Consider the following 18,773-nt stretch of genomic DNA (forward strand, 5'->3'; position numbering starts at 1 on the left):
TCCCCATATTTCTTATAGTAATACAGAGATCATAAAGTACTGATTTAATTTTCCCCTCTTCCCTCTCATGTTGTTACCTCTCCCTTATCCCTGCTGTAAGGCCCAAACTCCCCTCAGTTTCCAACTTTTCCCAGGTTTCCATGTTTTTGACTTCCATGTGGGCTTTTCTCACACACACACACCCACCTTCCTCCCCACATGAACCTAGTTTAAAGCTCTCAGTAAAATTAGTTAAAATGTATCCAAATATGCTCTTCCCCTCCTTCCACAAAGGATTGACCTCATCTCTGCTTAGCAGTCCTCCTTTCCAGAACAGCATCCCACGATCAAGGAAGCAGAAGCCCTCCTGGTTACACTAGAGGCCTGGAACAGGAAAAAAGCCTAGTTGTTTGTCTCAGGTAGCTTAGTTCAGGAGCGCAGAAAATATCTCTGTAGAATTTGAACGGTATAAAATGTTATTTTTCCCAACTGAACTTTAGGATATGGTGAGAGGGATGCTCTAGACCACAGAAACTTCCTGGACACAGTCTCCTTAAACATAGTGAAAGATATGCAAAGATATTGGTAATTTAAAAATTCAAAGATCATTTTTATTCTCTTAAAAATTACAGAACTATTTGTTTTTGAGTGAGTTGAGGATGAGCATGCTACAAAAACTTTTTCTGTCATTTCAGGCCTTTCACATTTTGCAGGAGGTAACAGTTCTTGTAATGACTAATTGGCAAAAGGAGATGTTACTCAAAGTTGCTGGTGGGAAGCCTGTAGTGCAGGGATTCCCAAACTATGGGTCAGGACCCAAACGTACGCCAGCTGGTCGGCTCTGATCCATGTCTGACTCTTTAAGGAACCATTTGCAGTTCCCACTGCTGCCCACCGCTCGTTCCTCTGGCTCCCAGTCCCTTCCCTGATGAAATGGAACTCAATTTAATTAACAGCTGACAGGAGGGATCTGCCCATTAAACCAATTAATTTGAGTCCCATTACAGTGCTGCAGGTGGGAGAAGGGAATAGGAGGTGGGGGTGGCCTGACAAAGGAGCAGCAGTGGAACTCATGTAGGTGGGAGGGTGTTTTGGGGCTGCAAGGATTTTAAGACTGGAGGGAGTTGTGGCTGAGAGTTGTTTAAGCCTGGGGGAGGCGGGAGGTGGTGGTTTGGGGCAAGGAGGGGTTTTAAGACTGGAGGAGAATCAAGATTTACAATTTTTTCCACAGGGGAGAGCCTATCTACCTCCCCCACCCCACTTTTGAAGTGCCTTGGATCTCAGAGTCTTACTGAATTGTCAAAATGGGTCACCACTCAAAAAGGTTGGGAACCACTGCTGTGTAGTATATGCAGCTGAAGTATTCAAATATATAGTAACTGAAGAGTACAGCCGAATTACACCCTTCACTGAAATGGGATTTCCTTTCTGGACAACATTAAAAAACAAATTCAGTTTGGCACAAATGATTTGTCAAGTGCGGACTGAATGGACTGCTTTTAAATGAAATGGACTAGATTTGTATATGGAAAACATTTTCACTCTCTGCACAGTTCGCTATTTTCAGGTGGGTCATTATACCAGTAAGTGCTTATGGAGCAGTGTCCTTAGAGGCATGGAGATGAGTATTATTTTTAAGAAGCAGAAACGTTCTAGAGGGAGTCTGTGCCTTTTCAAATAAAAATTTACTTTCTCAGCATTTTTACTCTTTGCATTTCCTGGTCGCCATTTTGAATTCCCTGTTTTGGGCGGTGGGAGTAGCCAAGCTGCTGGTGGTATGCAAAACCGCTATTAGCAGAAACACACTGCTAGGCCAGGGCTTTTAATGAATTTTGCACTGTTTCATAGAATAACAGTCCCTTCCATTATTGTATTAATACAAACTAAAAGAGATCCAGACACTTACTTGGCTCAGGATGACTTGTATGCCAGCCAGGTCGTCTTGGCAGCCTCCCACTCTTGAGATCCTCCCACTACAGCATTCAGAAGTGCTTTCTATTTTAAACCCGCCTCTGGTACCAGTTTCAGCGATAGTCACTCCTCTGTTCTCACTCAGCACCTGCTACTGATTTCCATCAGTTCTCATGCTGTATTCTGGGGCCAGTAGAGTGTCAATCTAACTGACAAGGTCATCATGCACCCTCAATAACATTTTTAATTATCTCCTCAATTTCCCAAAGTCTGCCCTTTTGAAATTAAAATACCATAGCTGATTACCTGTTTTTGCTTATCCTTCAGTTTAATTTAAACTGAATTAGATCATGGTGACTTGATCCAAGTTATTTTCTACTATCAGCTCTTCTGTGATGCCCTCATGCTTACACCAAGTATAAGATTGCGTTCATTCTTGTTGGTTTAGTGACAGCTTGATAAAGAAAGCTGTCATCTGTCATATCCAGGAATACCTGGGTCTTGCCAACGTTAGTAACATTTATTCTTCTGTGTGTATTGGGAAGTTGGTCTTCCACTGCGACACAAATGCTTGAAGTACTTATCTTTCTAATAATATTAGAGATTACTGTCTGACTTGGACCCTGAGGAATCAATAACAGACCCCTAACACCACAGAACCTTTTTTACAATCCTTGTCCACAGTGTCTTTGAATCAAACAGATACACTATCACTTTATATTTGTTGTTAGTTTGCTGCTTCATTGATGTATTATCCCACCACCTTTATTCCTTTCTTCTGAACAGTACATTGTCTTCAATATCCATATTCTAGCTGTAAGTGTTATTCTGCCATGTTTGTGAAAGCCCTATAAATAGAGGTTTAACCTGCTCCACTAGTTCCAGTTTCCCCATTATGTTACCCAGACTTCTGGGCTGGGTCTACACGTGCCCCTTCCTTTCGAAAGGGGCATGTTAATGAGCAGGTTTGAAATATGCTAATGAGGTGCTGCAGTGAATATGCAGCGCCTCATTAGCATAATGATGGCCACAGCGATTCGAAAGTGCAGCTTTTCGAATCGCGCGCTGCATGTGGTGATGGGACCTTCCAAAAGGACTTCCCCCACCCAGTTTTCGAAAGCCCTTATTCCTATCTGGTGATTGGAAGAAGGGCTTTCAAAAACTGGGGGGGGTCCTTTCGGAAGCTCCCGTCTCCACAGGCGGCGCGCGATTTGAAAATCCGCACTTTCGAATTGCCACGGCCGCCATTATGCTAATGAGGTGCTTCATATTTATTGCAGCACCTCATTAGCATATTTTGAACCTGCTCATTAACATGTCCCTTTCGAAAGGAAGGGGCACGTGTAAATCCAGCTCTGGTGTTTTCCTCAGACCCCACTCTTTTATTAGTGGGATGGGGATTCTATTATCCATTATTATCTCTTCCTGTATTTGTTTTACTCTGTTTATTGAAGCCATGCACAGACATTTCATGAGTACCTTTCAACCTTCCTCTTCGTTTCCTAGTTTAAAGTCCCTTTTTTTTTATTAGCTATGCCAGACTTATCTTGAGAGGTTCGTATCCCAGTTTCTCAAGTGGAGTCCATAAGTCAAGAAGATTCTTTCCGCAAATGCTTCCCATTAGTCAGTCATCCTGAAACTTTCCTCATAGCACCAACCCTTTACCCAGCTGTTGATATATATTATCGTGTCACACCTTCATCTGCCTTCTGCAGGGACTGAAAGTATCCTTCTGAATATCACCCAATTTTCCGCTTCCTTAAGCATCTTTCCCTGTTGAGCTCAGTCATTCTTGACCCATTTGAGAGGAAAGCTAGCAAATTAATTCATCCCAATGTGCAGCACAGTCAGTATACTTTCCCTGTTCCCATTGGGATCGTCTTCAGCCTCATGTCCACATCTTGTATCCTTGTTCCTGTCAGTCAGCACACTCTTCTATTATCTGGATTTGGTCTAGTGATAGGCCTGTCACTTCTTAATATGGAGTCCTTGATCACTTTCTTGATCAGATGTGTCACTTTCTGGTATTGGTGTAAATCTGTTTTATGCTTTCTCCATGGTGTCCTGTACATCATTCCTATTTTGTCTTAGGCTTCAGTCCCAGGCATTTTGATCATTAATTCACCTTTCTGTAGGGACTGTGTATTTTCTTTTTGTCTTTTGACATATTTATGAAGAACTCAGACCCGATGATGATGACTGCTGAATTTCTGGTTTCTGGATCACTAGTCTGAATTCACAAGTTTTCACATTGAAAGATTCACTATAACTACTGACACCTGGACACCATGGTGCTAATACATGATGGCCACATCAATACCACCCTGTACCGTAAACCCACTGACCGCTACGTCTACCTTCATGCCTTCAGCTTCCATCCCAGACACACCACACGGTCCATTGTCTACAGCTAAGCGCTAAGATAATAACCGCATTTGCTCCAACCCCTCCGACAGAGACAAACACCTACAGGAGCTCCACCAAGCGTTCTTGAAACTGCAATACCCACCTGAGGAAGTGAAAAAACAGATCAACAGAGCCAGACGTGTGCCACAAAGCCTCTTACTACAGGACAAGCCCAAGAGAGAAACCAACAGTACACCACTAGCCATCACCTACAGTCCTCAGCTAAAACCTCTACATCGCATCATCAGGGATTTACAACCCATCCTGGACAATGATCCCCCACTTTCACAGGCCTTGGGAGGCAGACCAGTCCTTGCCACAGACAACCTGCCAACCTGAAGCAAATCCTAACCAGCAACTATACACCGGACCACAGTCACTCTAACTCAACAAACCTCGTTGCCAGTTCTGCCCACATATCTACACCAGCAACACCATTACAGGACCTAACCAGATCAGCCCCACCATCGTGGGTTCATTCAGCTGCACATCTACCAATATAATTTATGCCATTATGTGCCAGCAATGCCCCTCTGCTATATACATTGGACAAACTGGACAGTCTCTAGGTAAAAAAATAAACGCACAGAAATCAGGTATCAGAAATGGCAATATACAAAAACCCGTAGGAGAGCACTTCAATCTCCCGGGCCACACAGTAGCAGACTTAAAAGTAGCTATCCTACAGCAAAAAAATTTCAGGACCAGACTGCAAAGAGAAATTTCTGAGCTACAATTCATCTGCAAATTCGACACCCTCAGCTCAGGCTTAAACAAAGACTGTGAATGGCTGGCTAAATACAAAAGCAGCTTCCCCTCCCTTGGTGTTCACACCTCCAGATCAACTGCTGGTAGTAAGCCTCACCCTTGCTGACTGAGCTAACCTTGTTATACCCAGCCTTGCTCTGGCTTATTTGTACCTGGCCCTGCAGATTTCCATGACCAGCATCTGATGAAGTGAGTCTGTGCTCACGAAAGCTCATGCTCAAAACTTTTCTCTTAGTCTATAAGGTGCCACAGGACCCTTCGTTGCTGTTACAGATCCAGACTAACACGGCTACCCCTCTGATACTATAACTACTGAGTAATCAATATGAAATATGTGGATGTTAGTCCAGTTATTATGCAAGCCGCCTACTTAAAAATTATCCTGGTTGGTGAGCAACAGTCTCAGAAGCCAAGGATTGAATGAGTGTAGAGAATGAACTCTAAACTTTTGCTACTAAACTTTATCTTGACTAGGATTTAAAGGTGCGTTAGCTAACATATTCTAAAAGCTTCATGTAGACTTTTTCATATGCTAAGCCTAAGCTTCAACTTGACAAGTTTAGCATGTTCGTGTATGCTGCCTTCTCTACACTAGGCTTTTGTAATATTGGATGATCATATTCTAATGCATGAAGCTGTGGGGGCTGTCTCCCAACTGAGGTTCAGGAATGTTGGAGGGTTACTGTAGAATCTTGCAGAACCACTGGCTGACAGTGCTGTACCTCTTCCGTGAATAAGTGGCACATCTCTAGTATTGATTGACAGCAATCTGGAACGTTTGATGTGTGCTAAATTCACTTTTTAAATATCTAGTGTAAATCAAGAGCAAACAAAGCCTAATGTAAATAATTAGGGACTCTCTTTTTGGTGAAGTGTCCCAGATTATGCAAAGAAGTCATCTCACATTCTTATAATTTTATGACTGGAGACAGTGATTACTGACATGCAAATGTAATGGCTGCTTGCGCACTTCTATATAAAAATATACTGAGTTCAAATACTTTAAATAACCCTTCAGTAAGATGTTAATACTAAAGTGTTGACTTGTGAGTAGGAGGCAAATTATATGTTGTAGTGTTATATAAAACTGACTCATATTAGTGGGTGAGAATCCCAAGAATACCAGGACACCCACACTAGCAAAAGGAACATGTGAGCTTCTTCTACAGTATGTTTCCAACAGATTGCATGAAGCTTGTTTTTATTAAAGAAAACTGCATTTTTTTTCATAACCTCGGTGAAAAAAAATCACTTTACTACTAGAACTTGTTAAAGTGCTTAAGTTGTAACTGCCTTTCTTTCAGAAATATAGGGCTTCTGTTCTCTGAAAGTTACATGTAGCTTTTAATTTAAAACAAGATCAATGAATAAGTTACTAAAATCATTCAGAACGTTAATTTGACTGTTGAAGAAAACAATACATACCTTCATTAGATAGGTTAAAACTTGATAAGGGCTATGAACATTCATTTGTGAAATTAACTGTCCAGATTTAGAATGAGGCTTCCTTTATAAGTATGTTATGCTGCTGTTGTATATTATGAGTGGGTTCGTGCAGTGTCCCCACATGCATCTGGAACCAGCCACTGCTAGAATACTGGGTTAGGTGGACCACACGTCTACACCAGTATGATGATTTGTATGTTTATAATATGATAAAGTGTACAGTCAACTAGATACAGGTTGTATTGCATTTTATAATTTTGATTGTAAACCTGCAGAGACAGACAATTCATGATGCCAAACAGAAATTGTCCCATTTAGAGAAGGCAAAAAAAAAGAAAAAGAAAAGACTCAGGTTCATTTGAGGCATAATGTTAACAGGCTAGAGTTCCTTAAATTAATATAGCTACTGTTATTATTTCTGTATGATGATCTTAAAACATCTGTCAAATTTCTGCAACTCCCTGCCAAAGACAATGTAATATCTGCAGGTGTTAAAACACTTCTCTCTCTCCCTCTCTCTCCGTGTGCAGGCACACACTGTGTGTTTGTGTATGGTATCATTGCAATTCATTTATTTTTCAAAGTGTTCACATTTATGAGACTACACTTAATATATACTATTGTAATATACAGGCCAGCATGGTGTTATGGGATCTCCGCTTAACTCTCACAGGCCCAGGAATTTTAAAATAAAGTTACTCATTTGGTGTTTTTTGTAGTAAGCAATTCTAATTATTTAACATAAATAATTGGCTTGGCCCTCTTAAGAACAAGCAGTTCCTTCCCCGATTAGCTAGAGTTCAGAAGTTATTCTCTTTATGTTTTCATACTTATACCTTTTTTTGCCCCAGGGATCTCAGAGGTAGGTTGTAGATTCTTTCGCTGTTGCTGCCATCTGTTTGGTTGATCCAAGGCCCAATCCACTGTTCTCTGGGATTCAATGTCTGGGCAGCCTGCCAACTCTACCTGGGACAGCTGTCTTTTGAAATGCGATCTCCATGCACAGGCCAACACAGCCAAAAAAGCGCAACTCTAGTTAGTGTTTCAATAGCTAGTATACTTGATTTACTCTACTCAAGCTTATATGAGAGCAACCTCACTTTGGAACGTGTGGATGAGAGTTGGGCTGGAACATAACTGGAGTTCTAGCTCACAGTGTAGTGAAGACAAGCCCTCATTCTGATGCTGGAAAGAAAGGGATGAAAGGTATATTTTTGTAAATTGCGTGTTATTCGTCCGCTTGGGTAGAGGAAAACTCATGATTCCATGCTCAAGAGTGAAGGCCTGTGTTATAGGCCTTTGTTGACTGATGAGCCATTCATAGGACCATCTCTCTTTTACAGCATGTCTGTCTTCTAGGAGCGCTTTCAGTGTTTGCTAGAGTATCATACAGAGCATGGAAGTAGACAATGTCCTTGCCTTAGGATCTTGGATCTAAGAATGATAGTATGAAAAAGCATACCTATGTTAGGAGAGTGGTCTCTCTCTAGTTGGCAAGAAAGCGTGACACTTTAAAAGCTCTTAAGTGATCTTTTTAAGTATTCCAAGATAATCCTAGATTCTCTGGTTTCATGTTCCCAGTGAGGGCACTGGTCCATCTGGTTAGCATGACCCCTTATACTATATTGTTGTGCCGTTTAGAGCAGGGTTTCAAATTCTCAGTGATGGAACTTAGTGAAACCTTAAGGGGAGGAAACATTTAAATGAATTTTGAGGCAAAAGATTAACACGAGTTATAGCAAATGTGCATGCACTCGAGGGATTAATGTCCTTGTGCATGTCCTTCTTTTCCCCACATACATGTGTGCTTGCCATGATACCTGATCAGGCAAATCATTCTTTAAACTTCTGATGTCTGTTCAGTAATCCCTTGAAATGTGAGATTTTGAGTTGCACTTAACTCACATGAACACGAGTTAAGTGCAACTCAAAATGCCATTCCCCCCAGCCTTAGCTCAACCCTCCCCCCCGTGGCCCCAGTTCAAGCTCCCCCATGCAGCCCCAGTTCAAACACCCCTGCCCTGGTTCAAACCCCCTGGGCCTCGCTCACTGCCCTGCCCATACCTGGTTCCAGCTCACACCGCCCACCCCACACAGCATAACCCCCTGCGCTGCTCCGTCTTGACCCCGCATGGCCCCAGCTCAACTCCCCCCTTGACCCCACCGTGCAGCCCTAACCCACCCCAGACTTGACCCCTCTACCTCCCTCCCACAGCCCCAACCCACCACCAGGCTAAACCCTCCCCAGCTGTCCCCTCCAACCCAGAATTTACCTTTCAAAAGGAGCTCCATGTGCTCCTGTTGCTTCCCTGGTTGCATAACATGTTTTCCACTGTGCAAAAAAGCTGCCCTTGTGACTTATGCAAAATTCGAGTTACTCAAGCATGCATGGAACCTCAACCCGTGCATAACTCAAGGGACTACTGTATTTTAAGGATGAGCTTTAGACTTTGTTTTATTATTCTAAAGTGAATACTGTACATTAAACGTGCTTTCTTTTATGAACTGAACTCCTGAATGATCTCACTGAGTATGGAACCATTGCTTACCCTGTCATTACAATGGTACAACAGCATTTGCAGTAGATTGGAATGAGATTCTAACGCTTGTTGTTGGGATAACAGCCATCTTCTCAGACGTACACAGAGTTTCTTGCGATAGTCCCAGAATCTCTGGGAAAGCAGATCTAGCCTTAAAAATAATTACAAAAATCTTCCTTTTTCTTAAGACACTGATGTCCTTTATCATTGACCATAATGTTCTCAAAATGGTTGGGCTTTGTTACTAAAGAAAATCTCTGTTCAAGATAGCTACTGCTGTTCCTCCTGCCTTCCTGAAACTTTGGCTGATCTTATAACAGGATATGAAACTGAGTGTCTCATAGCTTGGATTTGCATTCTTGGATATAGCCATTATTAAGGTGTCATATGAACAGATGGGATATGAATGATGAAGCCTGATTTGAGTAACTACCAGTGGAGAGGAAATGACTAATTGAACTTCAAAGAACAAGAAATCTGTCTTCTTGCAGTCAAAATACGTGAACCAGAAATACAGATTTGTACCTTCGTGTATATCTGAAGATTGTTTCTCCTACTTAGACAGCGTGCAATTTTCATCCACTTGTTGGCATCTAATCTGAATAGCTTAGTGTGGGAGATAGAGAAGTGAAAGCTTTTAGCTTAAACAAAGATTTCCCTTTTAAAAGATTATGTAATACAAAATAGACATGTTTAAGTCATAAATCAACAATTTGTATGTTGCATGAATTCGATATAGTTAGGCTGTAATGACAGGTGAGAAGCTATACTTTCCAATGTCATTCAAATGATCATAAAATGGAGGTGTTTCAGTAAAACATATTCAGTACTTTCTTTCGCAGTAAAGGAATATATGACTTCCACAGCATGGCTTAAATTTCCTTGTCAGCTCTTAGACCTAGAGATTTCATTCTCTTGTTGCTATATTATCTATACATAAATTTAAAAGTTCAATTGTGGAACAAAGAAAAGTTTATTGAGATTGAGTCCTTTAAGTCAGTAGTTATCAACCAGTGGTCTGGGACCCTCTAGAGGCCACAGGCAGACTTCAGGGGTTCCACCAACGGGCCATTTTTAGACTCGCTGGGGCCCAGAGCAGAAAGCCAAAGTCCCTCTGCATACATCTCAAGCCTGGAGCCTTGATTCCTGTCCACCAGGATGGAAGTGGAAGCCTGAGCAATGTAGCTTCACCTGTAGTCCCAGCCAATTCCCTGTTTGCTACCCTCTGATGCTGGCCTGGGCTTTTATATGCAAAAGAAGGAGTTGTTGTGGCACACGTGTGTCATATAATTTTTATGGTATGGCTGGTGGGGGTCAGAAAGAAAAAAGTTAATATCTGCTTCAATTTTTTTAGCCATAATCAAAATAGGTTGTTTCCATTTTTTTTAGTTCTATAATAATAATAATAATTAGATTTTTCATAACACATGGTTATCTGTTTTCACTTATCTTTTAGAATTGCATCTTAAGTGTCATATGAAAACTTCAATTTCAGCTTCAATCTAAATCAGTTTTCAAGCTACATCAGAATCTCAAAGTTAGGGACACTCTTAGAGACGGTTGACACTAGATAATTAGATCAACTTAACTGCATGAGTCTGAGGTGTGAAAAATCCTACTTCTTGTTGTTAAACTGGCCTAAGCCCCTGTGTAGGTAGCTCAAAGTCGACAGAAGGATTCTTCCATTGGTCTAACTACCATCTTTTGGGGAGGTAAATTATCTGTTCAAATGGAAGAAGCCTTCATATCAGGGTAGGTATTGTCTGAGCTGTAGCATTTTAAGTGTAGGCAAGCCCTATGTGAACTAAAAAGTAAAAAGGCCCCCTTAGTTTTGTTGCAGCCCCAGTGCCTCCCTTTCCAACTGTCCATATTATTTTACAACAACCATGTGAAATTGATAGAATTCTTGTTTATTTTCAAACATGGTTTGGCCTGTGAAACTGACCAATGTTGTTAATTTCATGTGATGGCTTGGAAAACCCCTGAAGAAACCAGAGATGCTGAGGCAGTCTGTCTACAGTCTTGTGAAAATGCAGCTTTATTTGATCACATCTGGAAAGTAATCTCTGCCTCCTTAAATTTTTTCTCTTTAAATGAAATTTAATTTTACATAATTTAGTTGTCTTGGGCTTGGCAGGCATGTAAGAACTGGACATTTAAAGACAAGCGTCTAAACAATATATGAAGGACATAGTTCTTTTATATGCAAACAGAGCATTTAATGGAGTAATTACTATCACACATTTCACTCGGATTTGATGGGTACAGACAATTAAATCTATTGGCCAATGTATGAAGTGAAAGCAACGTGAAATAGCTGTAATTTTATCATTCATAAATTTGCACTAGAAGTCTCAAAATCTGACATTGCTGCACACAATCATATGCAACCTGGGACTGCAAGAATATACATATATTGTAGGCTATACAATTTCTCATTGTGATTTTAAAGCCAGTATTAATCTTACAGAGAATAACACTAGACAGGTGAATTCTGAAATGGAAAATTTCAATTTGATATACATTAATATGTAGAAAGAAAGATTTGTTTGTGGAGAGGATAATAGAAGACATCTGTTTCAGCTCTAAAAGTGGCTGGAGGAAATTTGAGATCAAGTAATTACTCCTGTTCACAGCTGATTTTTCTGCTAGCTAGATACATATTATGTAGCTGAGGTGGTGGAGAACATTGCTTCATCTCTATGAAAGCTGCTAAAGCAGAAGACACAAAGCTTCTATTGGGTATGTTGATGGATATCACATTTAATGTAACTGTAGAGTGTATCTGATTTAGTATGTTTTAAACTCTACATAAATGTAAATGTTTTTAGAAGAGCTAACATTCTCATAGTATTTATTACAGTATTCAGTATCTTTCTGGTGTGCCTCAGTTAAAGTGTAGGTGACAATAAAGCTAGCTTTTGTTCTTAATCAAACTATTAGTCTGTTTTTTTTAATTCAAAGGTTGCTTCTGCATTCGCCCCCTCCCATTGGAGGGGGCATGGTAATGAGGCAGCTCAAAGCAGGGTAATGTGCATATTCAGTGCCTCATTAACATAATAGTGTCTGCTCAAATTTCGAAGTGCAGACTTTGAAGTGCAGATTGACAGTGTGGGGGCAGCTGCAAAATAAGCACCCCACTTCAGCATTCCCTTACTCCCACAAAACTGGATGGGAGTAACAGAAGTCAAAGTGGAGTGCTTATTTTGAAGCTGCCCACATCTACACTATCAATGTGCACTTCAAAGTCTGCACTTCAAAATTTGCGCGGCCGCTGTTATGCTAATGAGGTGCTGAATATGCATGTTAGTGCCTCATTGCCTGCTTCGAATTGCCTCATTACCATGCCCCTCCAATGGGAGGGGGTGAGTACAGAAGCAGCCTTAAATTGGATCTGTAGATAAATGCAATTTAAGTGTTTTTTCTGTTACTTACTGTTACATTTCTTTTTTTTGCATTTAGGTGTATGATAGCTGATGAGGTAAGTTCTTTTCCATCTTCTTCTCTAATATCACTTCTATTACTGTTACCCTTGTTAAGAATGACTCTTTTGTTGAAGGGAAGGCCTAGGAAGCAGAAAAGCATCATTATCATAATTCTCATTAGACGATATCTAAATAGGGAAGTGAAGTTGACCTGCTTGGTTTAAAAGGACATTTTAACAAATTGTTTTTAAAGATTAATTTTAATAGCTTATTGTGGATGTTAAAGCTCCTCTCCTAAATTCCTTAAAATATTGATTTTTACTTATGCAGTAGTCCTTGAGCAATTCTTTTGCCGTGTAGATGGCTGTTTTTAAGCCACAAATGAACTTAACTTCATTAAGCCACAAATAAACAATCTTAAACCAAAGCAATACCTGTTTTAAACAGTTGAAAATGTGACTCTATTCAATGCAGCAGCACATCTGTTATAAAGTAATACATGATTCTCAGAGAACAAAACAATGATTCAAGTTCTTAGAGAAATGGAAATTTTTGTTTGATACAGCACAGTCCTCTTGCCTGTGCTGTATAACCAGTTATATCATTTTGCATGTTATTTCTTCAAAGTAGCATATAGAATCAGAGCAGATTTTTTTTTGTTTGTTTGTTTCAGCACACGTTCTTATGCTTGTTAAGTCATTTGTAGAGGTAGTGGCATAACTCACTGACCATATTACTTAATTGCACTGATGAAAAGACTTACAGTTAGATTTAATATCTCTTTGGGGCTAGTAGACTTCTCTGAGTGAATTTTTAGGTCTCTTCCCTTTGTACTATGATACAATACTGAGGTTCATATCTGAGCTGATCATGTCTTTATTATGAGTATTCATTACAGCACAGGTTAAGCTTCTGAATCCTTGTTGCAGAATGCATTATTCTACGTGAGAAATCCAAGCAGAATTATTTTGGGGACAGCATCTTACTTGATAGTTCAAACGATCTTATGAAGAATCTGAAGTGTGTGTTCTCAGGTTATTACAGTAGCTTGCCTTACTTTTTACTTTTAGGAGTATTCACATATGATGGCAAGATGTTAAGAATTTATATCTGCCATCTCTTACCTCTTCTAATGTACTGAGATCTACTGATGTAAAGTATTACATGAAAAATAGGTGGTATTACTACTATTATTATTTCCAATGTTGGAGGCCCATTTGAGTTGGGATTCTTATCCTTACGCTGCTATCCTTTTTGTGATCTTTTTTTTCATTAAGCACAAACATTGAGCCTTTACCTTTTTCACTCAACTAAAGGTTACCCACCATTAGTTACATGGGCCTCTTTTTGACTCTGTGGTATGGGGTCGGTACCTGTCAGCCTCTGGTCATGACAGTAGTGCTTGCTATTCTGTAGACTTGCTATGTCAAGATTAAACTTTCAGTGTTGATTCTCCTTACATTAAAGTTTATCTTGAATTATGTTTACCTTTTGTAACTTTTATCAAAAAGTCAGTAATTTCATGTTAATAAAATGTTGTTGCTTATCTTTGTCATTGTGTCTCCCACACATTATTAGAGATTTCACATTATATTTGACTTACACTCAGATATAGAAAAGGCCTAACAACTTATTTCTGGGATCCTAAAAGGGGATTCTTCTTCGAGTGGTCCCCATGGGTGCTCCACAGTAGGTGTCGGGCTTGCCCGGCGCCACAGATCAGAATTCTTCTAGCAGTTTCCACTGGATCGCGCATGTGCCGATGCGCGCCGCTTCCTTGCGCGCCCTTGGTCATGTGCGCGATCCGGTCCCCGCCAGTTCCTTCTCAACCGCCAATGGCTGCAGACGGAATCCACTCCGTCTCTAAAGCCTGAGACAGATAAGATAGTTGTTTTACTTGTTAGTTTGTTGTTTTCACTATGATACAAAAACAAAAACAAAAAAAAAAGAAGAGCATACAAAATAGTAGAAGAGGAGAGAGGGGCGGACAAAGAAGGCTGTTAAGCCGTCCGCTACCCTGAGGGCCGTGAATGTTATTTGGGTTGTAGAACACACTGATTAGCGGCTAAGTACCCTATTAACAGTAAAGACTCACCGCGATGGCTTCCTCGGGGTTTAAGAAGTGTGAGTCATACCGCGAGGCTATGCCGGCCTTTGATGGGCATAGTGAGTGCATTCATTGCCTGGGGGAGTCCCATGTTACCCAGAAGTGTTCGCACTGCGCTAAGCTTACAACCAGGGCCAGGAAGGACAGAGAGATGAGGCTCAAAATCATCTTGTTTGATAAGGCCCTCCAGCCTGAGCCGCCGGAGAAGCCTCACACAGAGGGGCCCTCTGGGTCACATAAAAGGAAGGCGGCGTCTTTGACCCCATCTGTGCAGAAGAGGAAGAAACTCTCCCCGGCTCGATCCTTGCCGGTGGTTCCAGCGAGCAGGACGAGCGGAACGCAGAGCCCTCAGCCGCAGGCTGATGAAAGCGGCAGCGTGGTTGTGCATGTGGCCGGGGCCGGGCCTCCGATTTTGCAGCAGTCTGCATGGAGGGCGCGGCAAGCGCTGGTATCGGTGGCGCCGCCTCACGCGGCACTGGCTATCACGGCGCCGACGGCGCAGGGGCACCCAGCACGGGGCCCAGCAGCACTGGAGGAAGCTACCTGCACGACACCGCTTGTGACAGTACCGAGCACGGCACCGACAGCGGGGCCGAGATCCCCAGCACAGGAGGAGGGGGCAGTGCCCACCCTGCAGGGTCAGGGGAAAGCTAGAGCCAAAACCCGGCACCTCAGTCCATCTCCAGACAGGGCTGCGATGCCCTTATCTCCCTGCCGCCCCACCCCCCCACCCCCCAAGATAAACACGCCGTGTCGCCGGGCGGCAACTCCACTGGCTTATTTCGGACCTCCCTCTCCGTTCCTCCAACCACCTTCGCCTTGGCTCAGGCTTCCTTCACCCTTTTTGGGCATGGATTCCTTTGACTACTATCACAAACCAGCTTCACCATTATCAATGTCGTCACGGAGATCCCGCTCTCCTAGACATCACGGGTACACTCTCCGATCGTGGTCCAGGTCTCCATCACTGGGCTCTTGTCCATGTTGTTATGGCCGTCCTCATCATACCGAACACCGACATCGGAGGTCTAGATCCAGGGGTAGATCCCCTCCCACTCCTCGCCAATACTCCCGCGTCCACTCTCGCTTTGGGAAAGGAATGCAGCTGTCCCAGGGAGAGTTAGGTCCAAAGTCCCGAGACTTTCCTTCACAGCCCACGAAGGAGCAAGCATACCAGCGAACTCGGGAGCCAGAGGACTTGGGGGAGGGTTATCCCAGTGGTTCCTCCTCATCCTCCCCAGATGAGGCAATTGTCCCCGGGGATGTCTCCCCTCCGGATGACCTTAAAAAATTCCAGGAGCTGTTCAAAAGAGTAGCATACACGCAGGATATTCAAATAGCAGAGGTACAGGAGAAGCATCATAAACTCCTGAAAAATTTGAGACCCCCGGCTTCATCTAAAATCGCTATCCCACTGGACGAAGCCATTATGGAGTCAGCCACTAACATATGACAGACTCCGGCCTCTATTCCGCCCACAAATAAAAGGGCAGATAAGAAATACTTCGTCCCAGCCAAGGGCATGGAATTCCTGTTTAGCCACCCACAACCCAATTCTTTGGTGGTCGAATCGTCCCAGCAGAGGTTGAAGACGCCTCAGTACAAATCAGGGGGGTCAGATAAAGGTGCTAAGAAATTAGAGCTGTTCAGCAGGAAGGTCTACTTCTCCTCTACCTTATTATTGAGAATGGCAAACTATGCGGCACATTTATCAAACCATAACTTTGACAATTACTCTAGACTCACTTCTCTCCTGGATTCCCTCCCAGAGGACAAGACGCCAGTGTTAAAGGCAATCGTCCAGGAGGGCTACACAGCCTCGCGAACGGGAGTTCACATTGTCCTGGATGTGGCGGACATGGCGGCATGCTCAACAGCCGCAGCAGTGGTAGTGCATAGGGAATCCTGGCTCCAGACGTCTGGTATCCCTAGAGATCTACAGGCGAAGGTTGTGGATCTTCCCTTTGACAAGCAAAAGCTGTTTGCAGAATCAACCGACTCGGTCCTCCACTCTAGCAAAGATTTGAGGGCCACACTTAAGACCTTGGGTATATACACTCCTCCATACAAGAAAGAGGAATTCTATCCTCAGCAAAGGCGCTATGCTTACCGACCACAACACGCACAATGTCAGCGAGGCTATGACCAAGGGCGCCATCAACAGCAGCAACAGTACAGGGCCCCCAGGCGACGTTCTCAACAAAGTCGTACAAGCTTGGGGCAAGCCCAGAGGCAGCAAGTTTGACGGGTATGTCGAGGACTGCGATATCAACACCATCGCTCAATGCCACTCTCACCTCATGTTCCATCATCGCCTCAAACCATTCCATTCCCAATGGCAAAAGATCACAACAGACAAATGGGTTCTGGAAATTATGGCCACGGGTTACACGATCCCCTTCCAGTCACCACCACCAACGAAACCTCCCACCCGGCCTATTCTCAGGGACCCCTCTCACGAGGTGCGGCTGAAGCAGGAGGTAGATCACCTCATGTTCGTAGGGGCGGTGGAAGGAGTGCCGGAACAATTCCAAGGGACAGGTTTCTACTCACGCTACTTCCTAACAGAGAAGAAAACAGGAGGCTGGAGGCCGATTTTGGACCTACAGGGCCTCAACCGATACTTGCGCAAGCAGCGCTTCTGGATGATTACAGTTGCCTCCATACTTACGGCACTGGACGATGGAGACTGGTTTGCAGCCCTCGACTTACAAGACGCTTACTTTCATATAATAATCCACCCGGCACACAGACGCTTCCTCCTCTTCACAGTCGGTGGGGAACATTTCCAATGCAGGGTTCTTCCATTTGGCCTATCCTCGGCACCCAGAGTCTTTACCAAAACCCTGGCAGTGGTATCAGCTTACCTGCACAGGCAGGGCGTGTTTATTTTTCCATATCTGGACGACTGCCTACTGAAAGGGGCCTCAAAGGCAGAGGTCCTACGCATGATATACGTCACTGCGAACACGTTCACTTCGCTGGGCCTAGTTATCAACCTTGCAAAGTCAAAGACCGAACCCACGCAAGATATAGAGTTCATAGGGACGCGCGTAAACTCTATCGCGTCAAGAGTATGCCTGCTCGATGCCCGCTTCCGCACTATCAGCTCCCTGGTGCAAGTCATGATGTACAGCCCCACGGTGCCGATCTTAACATGCCTGCAACTGTTGGGGCACATGGCAGCCGCTACATTTGTGGTACAGAATGCCAGGTTAGACATGCGAAGCCTGCAGCATTGGCTGGCGAGTGTTTACACACTGGCAGCCCATACCGTCCACAGGGTAGTATCGCTCACGACGGAGGTACGGAAGTCGCTAGCATGGTGGGCAGATCCCAAGAACTTGCTAGTGGGAGTGCCCTTCCACCAACCACAAATTTCATTTTTCTTACAACCGACGCCTCCCACATAGGATGGGGAGGGCACATTGGCAACAAGGTGACGCAAGGGCTATGGTCCCCCGCGGAACAGACACTGCGCATAAACATACTGGAGCTCAGAGCAGTGTTCAGTGCGTACAGACATTTTCAGAAATACCTGCACGGCAAAGTAGTTGGGATCAATACCGACAATACCTCCACCATGTTCTACATCAATTGACAAGGAGGGGCACGGTCCCGTGCGCTATGCGCAGAAGCAGTCTGATTGTGGTATTGGTGCATTGCCAACAACATAACGTTGAAAGCCTCGTACTTGCCAGGTGCCCACAACATGAAGGCAGATCAACTGAGCAGGTGCTTTGCACTCACGCACGAATGGCAGATCTGCTCTGACCTGCTACGACACATATTTCGCACCTGGGGGTTTCCCCAAGTCGATTTGTTTGCCACCCAGTGCAACAAGAAGTGCCCCCAGTACTGCTCCAGAGCAGCAATAGGGCGGGGGTCCCTGGGGGATGCCTTCATGATCTCATGGAAGGGCCCTCTACTCTACGCGTTTCCCCCCCACAACACTTATCCACAAGGTTCTGCAGAAAGCCAGAAGGGAGAGAGCTTGCATGATACTCATAGTTCCAACTTGGGACCGACAACAATGGTTTCCCCTGCTTCTGCGCATGTCGGATCGTCCACCACTCCCCCTACTGGTAGCGCCGGACTTACTCACACAGGCTCAGGGGTCCATAGTGCACCCGCACCCCCAGGGACTCCGCCTACAAGCATGGTTAATCCATGACTCAGCGCCTTAGAGAG

The 18,773-nt window shown here is 43.5% G+C and overlaps 1 protein-coding gene and 1 long non-coding RNA gene across 2 annotated transcripts in view; one reads left to right on the forward strand and one right to left on the reverse strand.

The window, feature by feature from the left end:
- The window catches only part of ZRANB3 (zinc finger RANBP2-type containing 3), a 112,652-nt gene that overhangs the window by 15,995 nt on the left and 77,884 nt on the right, over positions 1-18,773 (forward strand). The window contains exon 3 of the mRNA XM_075001070.1: positions 12,513-12,531. Within this exon, the coding sequence (XP_074857171.1) occupies positions 12,513-12,531 (19 nt within the window). The remainder of the gene's footprint in view (positions 1-12,512; positions 12,532-18,773) is intronic.
- Positions 14,196-18,773, reverse strand: part of LOC142016802 (uncharacterized) — a 40,401-nt gene continuing 35,823 nt past the window's right edge. The window contains exon 4 of the long non-coding RNA XR_012646394.1: positions 14,196-14,345. This is a non-coding gene — a long non-coding RNA (uncharacterized LOC142016802). The remainder of the gene's footprint in view (positions 14,346-18,773) is intronic.

Source organism: Carettochelys insculpta, chromosome 8, assembly GCF_033958435.1.
Source record: "Carettochelys insculpta isolate YL-2023 chromosome 8, ASM3395843v1, whole genome shotgun sequence".
Lineage (NCBI taxonomy): Eukaryota > Metazoa > Chordata > Testudines > Carettochelyidae > Carettochelys > Carettochelys insculpta.